This window comes from Mus musculus, chromosome 9, assembly GCF_000001635.26.
Source record: "Mus musculus strain C57BL/6J chromosome 9, GRCm38.p6 C57BL/6J".
Lineage (NCBI taxonomy): Eukaryota > Metazoa > Chordata > Mammalia > Rodentia > Muridae > Mus > Mus musculus.
Window position 1 is genome coordinate 28,994,327 of NC_000075.6, and position 15,261 is coordinate 29,009,587.

The 15,261-nt window shown below is 44.1% G+C and overlaps 1 protein-coding gene across 9 annotated transcripts in view; it reads right to left on the bottom strand.

Annotated features, from left to right (window-relative positions):
* Positions 1 to 422: 422 nt before the first annotated feature.
* Ntm (neurotrimin) overlaps positions 423 to 15,261 on the bottom strand; it is a 968,521-nt gene continuing 953,682 nt past the window's right edge. For 3 of the 9 annotated variants that reach the window (NM_172290.4, NM_001357603.1, NM_001357602.1), the window contains 2 exons: positions 14,900 to 15,051; positions 423 to 2,308 (listed from right to left, as the gene is read on the bottom strand). In NM_172290.4, the coding sequence (NP_758494.2) occupies positions 2,208 to 2,308; positions 14,900 to 15,051 (253 nt within the window). In that variant the 3' untranslated portion in view covers positions 423 to 2,207. Of the gene's footprint in view, positions 2,309 to 6,378; positions 6,412 to 11,927; positions 11,964 to 14,899; positions 15,052 to 15,261 lie in introns of all 9 variants that reach the window. The other 6 variants (XM_006510209.4, XM_006510211.4, NM_001357597.1 and 3 more) reach the window with 4 other exon arrangements.

The window sequence follows — 15,261 nt, forward strand, 5'->3', positions numbered from 1 at the left end:
CTCAGAACATTAATTGGTAAGATTTGGGGTTATTTAATACACACCATGATAAATGTTTCTCTGCTCTTAACTCCTGCCATCTCTTTTCACCGATGCTTAACAAGAGTTCATGCATTGGATCTAGCAGCCATGACTAACTTGACCATTTGACCCACAAAGAAAGCAAAGAACATCAGGGTAGTGGTAGCTTCCAATGAGACTATCTGAAGGTATTGAAGGCAAGGTTCACATGAAATTTTGGCTCTCCTGACATCCACAGGGAGAATGAAGGTAGTTCAATCTCACTGTTAGCAGAACCCTTGACAAGGCCCCTGTGCTGCTCAGGAGCCTTGCAACACTCCACCTCTATCCTTCAGCCAGCCAGGCAGATTCACCTCCCCCCCCCCCCCGCCCCCATTACCAAATAAGGTATCACACCAAGTGAAGAGGGACATGGAACACTTTTTAATGTCAAGTCAGAGACAACCCTTCCCTCCCCTATCCCCCATCCCAGTTTCCCTCATCACATCCAGGACCCCTCCCCGAGGCCTCTCTGGTCCCCAGACTTCGGGAAGGGAAAAAATGGTTACCTAAAAACTGCATTTTTTTTTCTTCTCTTTCATACACACTCACACAAAGGTGGAAAATTAAATAAAAATAAACCAAGAGGATTATGTTCTCCAGTAGTCAAAAAGGCATCAGGGATTCCCACAATGGGCTTAAGCAAGTGATTACTGTTGGTTTAGTTGTTTCAGTTGCTTGCTGTCCGTTAATGCCCCAAGGTGTGATGGAGAAGCCAAGCTGGAGGCCTCCTCCTCAGAGAGCCACACCTGGAAAGATGCTGCGCCTGGTATTAGTTATTGTTTCTGTTGTCCTTTCTGCTTTGTAGAAATGTCTCTGACATGTAAATAACCCAAAGGGAAAAAAAAAAGGAAGGAAGGAGCTGATTACACAATTACCGGTAAACTCTATCATCTTTTAGAAGATCAACACACAGCTAACGCCATATACAGCATGCAGTAATGTCTGAGAAGGACCCTGCTGAGAAAGAAAATGGCTAGAACTCTAACAAAAAAAATATATGTATATATATATACTGTATAATATATGTCATCAAAGGAAGCATAGCCAACAAACCAAGATAGAGGTGCAGACCAACCTTCTGTGTCTAAGTAGTGTATGGATAGCATAGTACTGTCTGCAAGAGATGAGGAGGAATCTGTAACGCTGGTGGAGGTGTTTGTTAAATCACATGTGTTTCTGGTGGATTTGCCAAATCCTCACCAGGTGATTAATGCCTGGTGAATGGTCCACCAGATGTAAACTTAGGTAAGAAGTACACTATTCGCTTTTAATACTTAAACACACTTCCCATCGCCCTTGCCTGTGTAGTTTTAGTCTTGTCTCTCTCTCTCTTTTTTTACCCTAAGCTCTAGACTCATATCAGAAAATATAATTAATAAAATTAATAATGAATCAGAATCCCTTATTATCCGTGATGTCCATGTGGTAAAATGAAAAACAAAAGCTTAATGGTATCTTTTGTGACTGTTGCTTGTGGGGTTATGGTGCTGTCAGGCTGTCTTGTTTCGTTTGTTTGTTCTTTCTTTTCTCTTCTCTTCTCTTCTCTTCTCTTCTCTTCTCTTCTCTTCTCTTCTCTTCTCTTCTCTTCTCTTCTCTTCTCTTCTTTTCTTTTCTTTTCTTTTGCTCTTGTTTTTTTTTCTTCCTCCAGATTTCACACTTCATGACACACGCGACTGTCACACAGCCCACCAAAGGGCCCTTCGTGGCACATCTAAGGCCCTTGTTTCTTGCTCTGTGCTTGTGTCTATGGACCGATGAAATTTGGGATGGCCAACTCCAGAATGTTTCATGGTGGGGCACTTTAGTGGGCAGAGTGGCTGAGCCCTTGCCCACCCTGGCAACAGAGAGGTCACACAGTGCAGCTTGTGGGTGGGTCCAAGCTAGGTGTGCCTTCTTCCCACTTGGGAAAAGAAAGAAAACTCAGCGGTACCGAAATATCTGCAAGGCAATTTCCAAATTTCCTTTTCTTAAACCTTTTTTTCCCCTTTACCACAGTATGCTTTGTCCCCCTCCCTCGAATTTCTGTCTCATTGGCTGTGATTCTCGGAATTTCATTTGATTCTGACTTGTTGCTTCATTTTGCAGTGCTGTTGTATTGAGATGCGGTGGCAGCAGCTCTCCCCAGCAGGGAAGGGGCACTCACATCAAAATTTGAGGAGCAGGTGTAAGACCAGAAGAGGGAGGAGCCAAATGCAGCCTGCCCTCCTTGATGTCCCATTGTTGACCTCACTGACAGCACCGGGACCTGTGGAGAGAACACACATGCCATGAACTACCTGATGCAAGATGGGAAAGCTCCCCCCAGTCACTTGGCCTGGCAATACTTCTGCTGAGGCTTTCCTCATACAAACTTCTGGGCTAGTTTGGCTCTTGGGTCCAAGGACTTCCAGGAAAGAGGAAGTGGTGATTATTAAATGTACAGAAGGTCAGAAATCAGATGCATTAGACATGTAATGAACAGGGACGAGGCCTCTGATTGAAGCTGCTCTGATCTGCTCCTGGTATATTGAATTTTTCAGAGCTATTTAGAACTGGTAGCCATGTTCAGTCCCTGTCCTCACCTGAACACTGTCAGACCTGATGGCCTGACTAAGGAGCTCAGTACTAGTGTCACTTCTGGTTAAATCAGATCACGTTCAACCAGGCTTCTTGATTGCACGTGGGGTTATCCTGTCTAGCCCTGGAATTTCAGGACTAGCTACTAGCCACACAATTGCATTTCTTGACCCTTTGAGGTCAGCAGCTGTCCAACTTTATGTTAGCCCGGGTCACAAGAGGCATACAGCTTCCTGGCAATGTTAAGGCATCATGCTGAAAAGACCCCAAGGAACCCTGTTCTGCTCTGTCCCCGGTAAGGAGATGATCAGGGCAACATGACAAGGAAAGCATTCATGCAGACACAGGGAATGAAGACGCATGATCATGAGAACCCTGAGGCCTTATCTTTCAATTGGTTGTCACTTAGGCTTACTCACCTGTTGCTCACACCTTCTAGAATCTAACTGCCAGCTTTCCACCTAAGGCAGCACTAGGAGCCTCCTTCCTATATCCACTCTTTGTTGCCTTTGCCAGGTTTCTCTCCTTTCACAGAGGAAAGGCCACTCTGCCACCCCATCCCCCAACCCCTTGGAAAAAGGTTACATTGCTGTGCTTTGAGGGAGTCTGGACTACTCTATTCTTTCCAATGTGGTCCTTGTCTCTGACTTGTCTATGAGACCTTACATACAGTCTATGAGAGCCAGGTTCCATTTCTTCCCTGCTAAAGTGAGTGTCTTTTCAATCTTTCCACACGCGCCTTGCCCAACACAATTGAAAATGTGCCCTGTGTACTTAGCCTGCTGGTACTCTATCAGGGCACAGAATGTAGCGCATGGCTCCTTTTATATTCTTCTATCCCTTTTTGCTGTCTGAATACTCAAGAGTTTCAGCTTTAAAGTCCATTCATCATTCAACAGCAGCATACCCTTATTCAAACCCACCCTCTCTGCCTAGCTACCTGCCATGGCCAAGAAGAATGCTAGGTCTCTGAGAACACATAGGTGCTTTTCATTTCTTTCACCCCCTTCTTCCATATTTAACTGAAGGGCAGAAGTCATAAGCCAAACAGAATATAGCAGAGGTCCTGCCAGGCTACCATATAAGGAAAGTACAAATAAGGGTGAACACCTTGTGTCCAACCTGGAACCTCTGTACAATGGCCTGGGAGCTCTGCTGGGTGCTCTCTGATGCTCTTATTTAGTTACATTGGTTCAGTCCTCAGAGCTCCATTGTGGTTCATTACTATGTTGGGAAACAGGACATCTGTAGCGACAGCTCCTAAGCCAGCATTCTATAGAAAACAGAACAGTGCCTGTGAACACATCACCTTCCTTGGAAAAGGGTTCTCCAAATAAAAAACACAGGGCCTTCCTGCTGTTCTTATTCAGGCCCAAGTGACCATGGACAGACTACCCACCACCTCCACCCTATTCAAATACTCTTTCTCCTTCCCGCCCTGGCTGTCTCTTTAGCACCTATGGGGAAATCTGACTTAGCAATCCAAGGTAAGAGGTCTCCCCACAGCTGCTGGAAGAACCAACTGCATGGCTCACCTTTCAAGTCACAGAGGTCATCAGCTACCACTGCCATGGCATGCCTGGATGTCTCACATTTATCCCTTACATTAATTTCTGAGTAATGTTTCCACACCTCCAGATTGCTCCAGCTGAGTCCTACAGACGTTACAAAAACGTCCGGCTCCTTGGTAGAATGTTCACCATCGCAATGTATGATCTTCCCACTATCTGCCACCTCAGGGTGTTTTCCTGCCATGTTTTCTTAAATATTTCCAATTTGGTGCATTCGGGCACCTATACACACACACACACACACACACACACAGAGAGAGAGAGAGAGAGAGAGAGAGAGAGAGAGAGAGAGAGACAGAGACAGAGAGAGAGAGAGAGAGAGAGAGAGAGAGATACACACACAGATACACACACACACACAGATACACACACTCACAGATACATACACACACACAAACACACACACACAGAGGCTAGCACTCCACAGACATATTCTTTTTCTTTCATAAGCTCACATTCTCTACCCCTTTGTTTGAAACAAACTTCATTTAATTCACTCCTATTCATTTTCAACTTCTACTCTGGATTCCAGTGGTATAAGACAATACTCCTCGATTCTGTGAGTAACATATCCATTCCGGTATTCAATAATACCCAGAAATATAATATTTTAATTCTCCTTATTTGTCCAACATGAAGTTTTTCCGAAGTGCTATGAAGAGATAGAACTCTTTTTCCCCCTCTGCTTCTTGTTCATTTGTTTGAGCCAGGTTCTCCCTACCTAGCTCAGGCTGAATTTGAAATCTTAATCCTTGTGCCTCAGGATCCCAGCTTGTGTGCCTCACATCATATCTGGCTTGCTGTGGCTTCCTAATTGTGGGATTCGTATCTCACTGGCTATGGGAGGTATTCAGTGCTTACTGACTAAAGGAGAGAACCCTAACTTATGCCAATATGTCCAAATTTACTTTCTGCTTCAGTTTTTTCTTCTTCTTTTTGACATTATACTTGTTTTTAAAAAAATCAAACCGCATAGGAAACAACCAAAGACAAACTTTTCCCCTGCCTCGTACTTTATCTCAATTTCTCTTACAGAAATTCTCACCCTGCCCCCTTTTCTAACTCTGTCCAACAAAGTCACCTACGACGTCAATACTGATTCACTCCACCTGGAAACAAAGCCTCCCAGACTAGGAATTCAGGACTGCTGGGGATCTATTAACGTGCCTACGGATGTTCATGAGTCAGCTGGGCATTGCTATTTCCTTTGGAATATCTAGAAACTTTACTTTTGAGAGTTTAAAGAGCCTTCCTTGGCCCCTTGACATCTGTTTCCAAATGTTGCTTCCCACCCGCTTAGATCACGTATCTTCACGGAAGGTTGAGGTCCATGATTAACCCATTTGGGTGCTACAAAAGGCTGGCCTGCCCCACCCAGAGCAAATACTGGCCAAATGCCACAGGGAAAGAATGGTGAGGATCTTTGGTCCAGGCAGACATAAGCCACAGTCTGCTAAGAGCAAGGCCTTCTTCCAGTAGATGCTAGGGAAGTGACAGCTTATCCCATCTGTCTAGTGACACGGTCACTCAGATGAGGCATCTGTTCTTTATCCAGCCACGCCTCCATTCCACATTGGATGCCTTTATTGCCACTACCTCATTAGAGAGCAGCAGAGGCCTAAAGAGACTAATTACCAGGACAGTTAGGGTCTCAGAGATCTGTGAGGAGTGTCAATTATCCATCGGAAACATCTGGCTGCCATGAAAGCCTCAAATAAGGCATATTTTATTCCTGTCCCAGTGACTCACCGAAGAACCTCCCCTTTCCTCCCATACCCCCCTCCCTCTCACCAGTTTCCTTATGGCTTTGAGTTAGAGAAGAAGAGAAAGAGATGAGCAAAGGCAGCATGCAAGGCGATGGCCTGAGAAGATTGTTGCATTAGAGAGAGCTTCGTGAGGGAGGCAAGACAAGCCCTGTGCCAGGATCCCAGAACCCAGCTTCTCTGACTATAGCAGATGCTCATTAGTGCCACTGTACGGACCAGTTAAAGTGTGCAAGTGGAAGCAACTCATAGGATGTGGCATCACTGGGAATTGGGTTAATCTAGCTGAATAGCAGATCAGGGAGAAGTCCTGCTAGAATGCTTGAGAGTGAGCTTAGAGAAGAAGGCATCTAGGCAGAGGTGCAGAAAACTACGTACCCCATTCCCACTAAGGCATCAGCTGCCTGAAAAGTAAATATACCAACCTTTCCAAGGGGTCAGGGCTGTAGTTTTCACTTCTAAAAGAAAATTAAAAATAAGCCACTGTTAAGGCAGAAAGCAGCTTGTAGTGCTTACTGTGCCCTGAGATGGTCTTGGGAACAAGTAAGAGATCCTGGCCTAACCCAGGCCCTGTATACCTGCCTCTAGTTATACTGACCATTGTCTATCACCCACAGCGTCTCCCCCCTTAATTTTTCTTTTTTTATCTAGAAGTGAACTGGAGGCAAGAAAGTGTTTGGATGCCCATTAGGGTGGACAGCAGACAGAAGCAGAGCCTGACTACACACTCGATCCTAGCAGGAGACACCTATCCTTTGGGATCTGAGCTATTAAGTCAAACTGCTTCATAGAATGACTTCCATTGTTTACTGAATTCTTTGTTCTTAAGTATAGATTGGGCTGATACAGTAGAATATATATTACAGCTACTTGAGTGTGGGTTCCCCCTGCTAACTGTAAAATGTGGAAGTCTGGCTTTAGTTATGTCTTTCAGGAATGCTGATGAATCAACTCTTAGATGGCAGAGGAGTCTTGACCTTCAATATCTGACATCAAGCTGGTCTTACAGGTCTTTCGGTCTGTACCTATGCTACAACTTTGGGACTCTCTGGAAGCCCTTTAAGTACTTAAAAGGAGATGGAGGCTCCTCCATTGACTAGATTATAAAGAGCCCTATTTTCCTTGACTGCTAGCTCTCAGAAGGATATCCAGGGCTCTCTAAACTTTTCTGTGGTCAGCTGAGAAGGTTATGGCTTGATTTATAATAATCTTTCACCTTTTACTTCTCTCTCTGGCCAGGGACTCATGTCATTGCTCACCTGAATACAGGGCATATATGAAGCATCATATATGGCCAGGGACCCATGTCATTGCTCACCTGAATACAGGGCATATATGAAGCATCATCAAAGCTTTGGCCACCTTACGAGTCTCTTTGGGGGGGCAGAAATCTTCACATTTAGCGAGACAACAGTTTTTTGAAACAGTCCATCCCAATTGTAATTTCCACATTTGCAGTAAGATGAATAGCTATTGTGCTTCAGTCTCTTAACCTATTCTTTAAAAGCACCAGACCTATGACCTATCCTGACTTAATTGTATAGTTTCACCCTTAAGAAGCTCTACTGAATATGTAAAGATGTGAGAGGTGACCTGGTATTTTTCCACTGAAGGAATGTCCCAGGTAAAAACTAGGATGGAAGCAGAAAGCCAGATGTGGTAACCACATATCTTGTGCACTTAGCATGGACTGTCCCTTGGAGGGCTTTGTGTGCCCTTTGAATAGTCCAGAAGCAGAGGAGGGGATGTTGCATGTGCATCTCTATACCAAGAGGGAAGATGGCTATAAGAAAGAGAATCTTGAAGTGTTGGTGTTGGGGGATAAAGAAACCATATAGACTTTGCTCTCAGACAAGCAGTGCAAGCTTGTGATGTCCTGTAGAGTGTTACTCACAGGGTTGTGAATACTGGTTCAAATGGAACTAAAGGTGGGCATAAGTACCTTCTACATAGTCTTGGAAATATGAGAAAGAAACATAAATGGAACGCACATATTCCTGCTTTAAGAACCACACAGAAAATCCAGAAACAACTAATACATAATTGATCCAATTCAGCTCCCCCAACCCTGGTTGCCTGGAGCAACCTTTTAAAAGAAACTCAATTCTTTCACATCTGTAAAGATACAGGGCAAATTGATACGTATTTTGATCTTATATAGAATTCATTCTTCTGGTTCTTTTCTATGTCAGAGTGTCCCAGCCAACCTTTGCTTAGCGTACCATGGGAAAATGGTGTTCCCTTTGTGAACTGCAGATTACTTTTGTTCCAGTATCAAGAGGAGGTACAGGACTTTGGACACCATCCTCACTGTCATGGTGACATTCTGTCATTGTGTCTAGCTAGCCCAGAAGTGTGAACCTTGTCAGGACCTCTGAAGTCAATGGTAGCCATAAGCTCTAAACTTTGAGTGAAATCTTAGGTATCAGGATAAGAAACAAGCTGAGTACAGTTACACATGCCTTTGATCTCAGCACTCAGGAGGCAGAGACAGGACAATCTCTGTGAGTTTGAGGCCAGTCTGTTCTACATAGTGATTTCCAGGACAGCCAGAAAAAAATAAGAAGAGAGATGGAGAGAGGGAAAAAGGGAGAGGGAGAGAGAGGGGAAGAGATGGGGGTAGAGGGAGACCTGGAGAGATGGCTGAGTGGTTAAGAGCCCTGGCAGCTTTTGTAGAGGACCCAGATTCAATTCCCCCACCACCCATAACCCCAATTCCAGAATATACTATACTTTCCATCACAGTAAGATCTTGATTAAAGTGTAGCTGTTCCTTTTGCTAATGATATATTTACATACATGCAAAAAAACATAGTGGGGTAGTAAAGATTAATCAAGAAGAAAATGGGAGGAAAGAACAAAAGAAGGAAAAGATGGATGGAAGAAGAGAAACAATTGTGAAAAGGGAAAGAATAAGAATCCCCTAAGTCCAGTAACATTGCAAATTTCTGCTTAGTCCAGAAATTATCATTATGTCAGCCAAGCTGGATATACACACAGCTGGATCTAAGCACTCAGGTACATTCAGGGCTGGTCTCTAAATCTCACAGCAGGGAAAAAGACTGCTGGGTGAATATGGCTGTTCAACCCCTTCTTCTAGAAAAAAAGATAATGGACTTTTTCCTATATACATGCCATAGAAATGCTGACTGCTATTGCCTGGTAAGCTGGCCTCGCTAACTATCTTAAATTCTCTGCAGGAAGAACTGATCATCTCCTTCTGATATCCAGGAGGAGATATTTGCTTTTGTTGTCCATTCTTTAATACTGGGAGACTCATGGGTATTAACAAGCCAACATTTCTGAGCCTACTGCTATCGTCAGATCTGAGCAGATTGAAGATAGAGAGCCAATAGATGAGAAGCGAGCGGCTGTGGAGCCGCTGAGCTTGCAGCATGGGCCCTGCACTCTTCCCCATGAAGACGCTCTGTGAGGGATGGTGGCACAGCCCAGAGTCCTTATTTATCACTTAGAGAGTCCTGCACCACCAAATATTAATGTTGGAAGGTGACATGCAATCTGTTGTGTTTGCAAAAGGAAGGAAGAGAGATACGTCAAGGGTGGCAAAAATGCTGAGGGTGAACAAAATTCTCTTATCGAACCCCTTCTTGTCCATTCAGATAGTAGGCTAAAAGGCAGCCTCAAACTCCTCTAAAGGTCCACTGTCTCCCGTCAGTGAAGCCCATACATTCATATAAGTCTTTCTGTATGTGTTTCTCATGTAAGATTAGCATCCCTTGGAGGTCTTCCTAGAGATAGCATCGATCTCTCTTACTATGTTGGAGACTAGCCTTTGCAAGGGGAAAATGAACTCAGATAAATGAGTAAACATGTTCAAGTGCAAGGTCTGTTTCTTCTATAGTATAGTCCACTCCAGTATTTATAGGGAAGGTCACATTCCAGACATCTATAGTCTAAAAGCTCTTCCCTTACATCCAACAAGGAGTTTTCTGAGATGAAGGGGTAAGAGGAAACCATAATGGAAGGGAACTTCCACCCACATTGATCAGCAACAAAAGATATCACTGTGGTAGCCCAGCCTTGGTCAACAAGTGGAGGGAGCATGGCAGCATAGTCCCCTGCTCTGAGTCCCTCATTCAGCAGCAAGCACAGGTGATCTGCAAAATTGATGTTGTTTTACCTCTGTTAGTCTCATTACACATGGCCTCATTGTGGGAGATGCATCTCTACCACTTGAATGGAACTTCAATTAGGAGTTGCTTGTGAGGAACCACTCCCTGCATATGAGAGGCTCCTATTTCCTCTGACAATGCCATCCTAGTAGCCAGAATTAGCTTGATCACTTCTGAAAGCCCCCTGGCAGCATCTGTCCTTTCTACCATTGGCGTCAGTACGTCTCTAATGCTCTTTATTTTAAATCTGCAAGGCACCTCGTTTGGGTGTTCAAAGGCAGCAATTGCGTCACAAGTTGAGTCTGAATACATTCCCTAGTCTTTGCTTCATTTTTCTGTTCTGACTCATCAGCACACTGCTGTGCATCAGAAGGGTGGATAAATGTAGGTCTTCCTGTTCTTATGATAAAAACATTTTTCTTCGCCTGTCACATCGCTCCCCATAATTTGCTTCTTTCCCTTTACCTCTCAGATCTAAGGCTGTCCTCTGTGAGTGTCCACACAGTTACGATGTAGATGGATGAACAGGATAGATGCAGGGGAAAGGCTGGGATGAGGGAGATCAGAAGACTGTTGGGAGTCAGGAAAGCCCTTTCATTGAAATTTGTAGGTACCTTCTCACTGGGCTATCAGAGGAGCCCAAACTTTCATCAAAGACCAGGACTAGAGGTCAGTATCCTGCATGTATAATTCAATATCCAACATGACAGAAAAGAGCAAAACAAACAAAACTACTGTCAGGGATGTGGGATGACAGACTTGTAACACATCACACTGGGTGAGTAGACTAGGAGTGAATGGGAAGAAACACAGTATCCCCAGAGTAGCAAGAGCTACACAAATCACAGTGAGGCAGGGGAGGTGAGGAGAAGGGGAGGTCAAGGGACCAGTGAGAAGAAATGGAAAAGAAAAGAATACATGGACTGTACCGCATATGGAGGAAGTCCCTGTCGTCTAGCCTGTATCTGGATACTCAAAAAGATGTCAAGCCAGGTGTGGTGGTGCACGCCTTTAATCCTAGCACTTGGGAGGCAGAGGCAGGCTGTTTTCTGAGTTCGAGGCCAGCCTGGTCTACAAAGTGAGTTCCAGGACAGCCAGGGCTATACAGAGAAACCCTGTCTCAAAAAAAAAAAAAAAAAAAAAAAAAAAAAAAAAAAAAAAAAAAGTCAAATGTGCTTCAGAGCACTTTACATAAGTGTCTGCGTTGGAACACTGAAACAAGTCTGGAAGATGGAATAAATAAATCCAATTAAGTTTAAGTGACTTATCAAAGACCTGGCATCTCCTAAGGATCAGCTGTAAGCTATAGTTCTTTGGTGTCCCATCTTGGATCACTACTTGTGACCATAGGCCTCCCTAGGGGACTTTGTGGACCAGGTGATGGTGATGTGTCTTCTGGACCATGTGGACCTCAGTTAGCAATTGCCTGAGTCTGTTGCTGAGGGACTTCACCTGGACTCTTCATATACAAGATCAGATGCCTTTGCCCCAGGCTGACACTGTGGCCAGCACTTGCATCATCTTCTCATTGGTTCAAATTTAGTTTCACAAACCTTTGTCTGAATACTGGCTTCCGGGTTTGGCATTTTAATGATGCTCTATTTGCTTTGCTAATCTCAGCCTTCCTAGATAGTGCACAAGGGGTGAGCAGAGAAAAAAGGCTTCTGTGGCATTTTACCAGCTCCCAGGAGCTTCCTTCAATAGCCTCCCTCCGACACATTCTAGGCAACTACTAGAAACTACTAGAAACACCAGGAAATCAACACTAGCAGGAGGGAGAGGGAGGTGGGTTTGGGGTTGAGGTAAAGGGAGGGAAAACAGAAGGCAAGAGGGATACTAACCTTGCAACAAAGTTGAGCTTGTAGGCTCATTTAGTTCTAAACCAGGTGGGGGACATACAGGAGAAAAAAAATGAAAATAAACACATATATTATATACAGTCGCTATATATTTTTCATATATAGTTTGTATACTGCCTTTCACAAGCATTTCTAGAGGAAAGGATAAATAAAGGGAGACACAAACCAAAGGTCATTGGACAAGGTGCAGCAAGACAAACATTGAAATGCTTGGTGTCCCTTTACATGGATGGGATGGTGGGAAGCAAGGCAGAGGGCAGAGGGCCACACTCTGTATTTTCCAGTGCAGACAGATTCACTCTTTACTTCTGCTGAACTTGGGAACTGACTCTAAGCAAAGGACCAAATCTCCTTTTCCAGGTGAAATATTTCCTCAGAAATCTTCATCCCATTGTCTTACAGATAGACTAAATTCAGGAATTTCTGGCCTCGTGGTGTTATGATCTGAATTGCATCAGGGCCCCTGGAACCACTGGCATTCAGGAAGATAGAAGCAGCAGTCCCAAAGCTACACTACCAGCTCTATAGTTCCAGAGACCATAAGCTCAGAGCCTTAGTGATTGGTAATGGCAAGGTTCACACTGCTCCTATAGGACTTACAGTTACTGAAATACAAGCATAATAGGAGTTTCTTCCATCAGATTTCCTCACTTTTTAGTGTGAAAGTACAGACAGGATACCCTTCTATGGTTTATGTGCAAGGTGAAGACAAATGACTGGATTTGTGCAATGGTGCTAGAGAAAGAACTTAATCTATGATGGTCTGAATTCATAAAAGGAGGTGCTATTATCTAATAGTGAGCCTCAATTATGAACTTGGGGGCCACAATAATGTCTGGACAAGACATGGCTGGAGATGAGGGGTTGAAAGGCTCATCTGAAATGTGTCTGGGTTTCACCAGCTCCATGAAACAATGATACCCATGCAACATTTCTGGGATAGGCCGCTCAAGAATAGTCTCTCAAATGAAGCCAACAAATGAAATTGGTTTCTAATTGGCTAAATTTGAAAGAGGCTGCATGTTTACCCCCCCCCCCACTTAGAGATTTTGTATGTTACAGGTCTAGAGACATCCTCCATTAAAGAGCATCCCCACATGTATCTTATTCATCTTTGGTAAACCCAGGGCTCCTCCAGTTATTGGCAAATGTACTATTACTTCGTAATGGGCATTTAGCAAATCATAGAATCTAGGAAGCCAACAATAATAACATTATCCCAAATGAGGCAGAGGGTCTGTGTTCTCTTATTGGTGGAAGGAAGGGAGAGAAAACAAAGTAGTAATTGCCACATGGGTGTCTGCTGAAAAGAGTGGCTTTATGGCACATGTATCACTGATTTTCTTGTCATGGATACAACTATTATTTTACTCTTAAAACATCTTCTTCTTACCCCTTTTCTCATCCTGATACAGCTTGAGAGAAGAGGGCTGGGAGGCTAGTGGGAAAAAGTCATTGGACAAACCATTTTTTGTCTCCATCTTAGAACTGAGAGGAGATTGAAGGAGGGGCAGACCATTTCCAAAACTGGGCATGGCTATGGCCAAAAGGCAGGATAGGTAGAGATGCTGTGAAAAACAATGTGGATTGTGGATGCACTTGCCCTTTCCTAATGTATCCTTTGTGCACACAGACAGATATTGTCTGTACAACCCTAAACACCTGACAGATTTGAGAAGCACTTGTGACTACTCCCATGCTCAAGAGAGGCACAACTGACTATCCTCGTACATGTGAGAATTCTTATGGCTATTCCCATGCACAGAAGGGCACTTTCGATGATTCCCATGCACAAGTGAGTCCCGTGGCGATCTCTCCATCCATGGGAGAATGCTTATGGCTAACCTTATTGAGACTCTAAGCTTCTCAGTCACTTTACTCACAGCATGCTCCTGTGTTCCTTCTGAGCTATGTGTTCTAGGCTCACCCATTGCCTTCCCTGTCCCAGCTCTCTCAGCTAATGCTGGGTACTGGGCTGTGTTTCATATGCTGAGTCGGAGGTTGGGAGGATGTGATTTAGAAGCCGAGATAGCACTACGGAGCATGTGCTGTTAGCACCAAGGGCTTGTGGCAGGGCCAGAAAGCGGAGCAGAACCCACGAGGCTGAGAGGCTGCCTGGGATCTCTCCAAAGCAAAAATGAATCACATGGCCCATCAGAAGCATCTGTACCCATTAAGGCTTTGAAGCCATGGGCAGCCAGTCCCTCCTGAATAGACATTGCTCACACAGGGTGTAGGTATCCAGTCCTTCACAAGGAGCTTGCTTACTGCTTCTGCCACCAATACAGTGACTAGGCATGAAATGAGGACCGAAAAATTACTTTATAAACTTAGTCCCTGAGTAAAGAGCCAAGGAATTGGCACATGAACAATGAGATGACATCTCTCAAGATGATGGTGAGGATGGGCAAATGCCTTTACCAGCCATCGACACAAATAGAGAACTTGGAAAATCCCATTTTCTGTCTTCTTTATCTGCTGCCTCTGAAATGAATATTATTAAGGATTCCAAGGGCTGTGATTCAGCTCTTATGAATGTTATTCACTTTTTTCTTATGTGCCAATGGCTGGGAAAGTTTCAGAAAAGGGAACATGTTATTTAGCCCAGTGAGCTAAGGACTGAAGCTGTAAATGCTCCTCTCTGAGATCTTAACTACTTTGTCCAATTATAATCCCCGAGTCAGTTTTGGAGATATCACTGAGGAGGAAGAAAAGTCATTTTGGCATCTTAAGGCCACCTTTTCCTCCCATTTCAGGACTTTTGTCATTTCAGATAAACGAACATTGCATTTTTCTCTGCCCACTTCTGAGGCCTATATTCTTATATGCATGTGTGCTCTCTCTTTCTCTCCCTTCTTATTCTTTCACATACATTACCCTGCTCACTCCTTCCCCTCCATCAGCCCTACCCTACTTCACACTCTCTTGCTACCCATCTCAGGGCAGAGTCTCACCAAATAGCATGATGCTGGCGTTGGTGTGACCCAGCTTGTTGGAGGCCACACATGTGTAGTTCCCATAGTCATGTTCAGAGACGTTGAAAAAGGTGAGTTTTGAAAGGAAAGGTCTGTTTTCCACTTTGACTCCCTTCTTTCCTTCGACCAGTCTAGGCAAAGAAGGAACAGAAAAGGGAAAGCAGGTGAAGGGGGAAGAAAAAGAAAACAGTTAATTTTTCTCATAGGATGAACTAAAAGTCTAGGAGGAATGATATCTACACCACCTCATGATATCATCATCATAAAGACACAGTCTATTTAACACAACTATTTTCGACAGTCTGCCAGGGTATCTCAGGGTATTGGTCTGGAATTGCCTT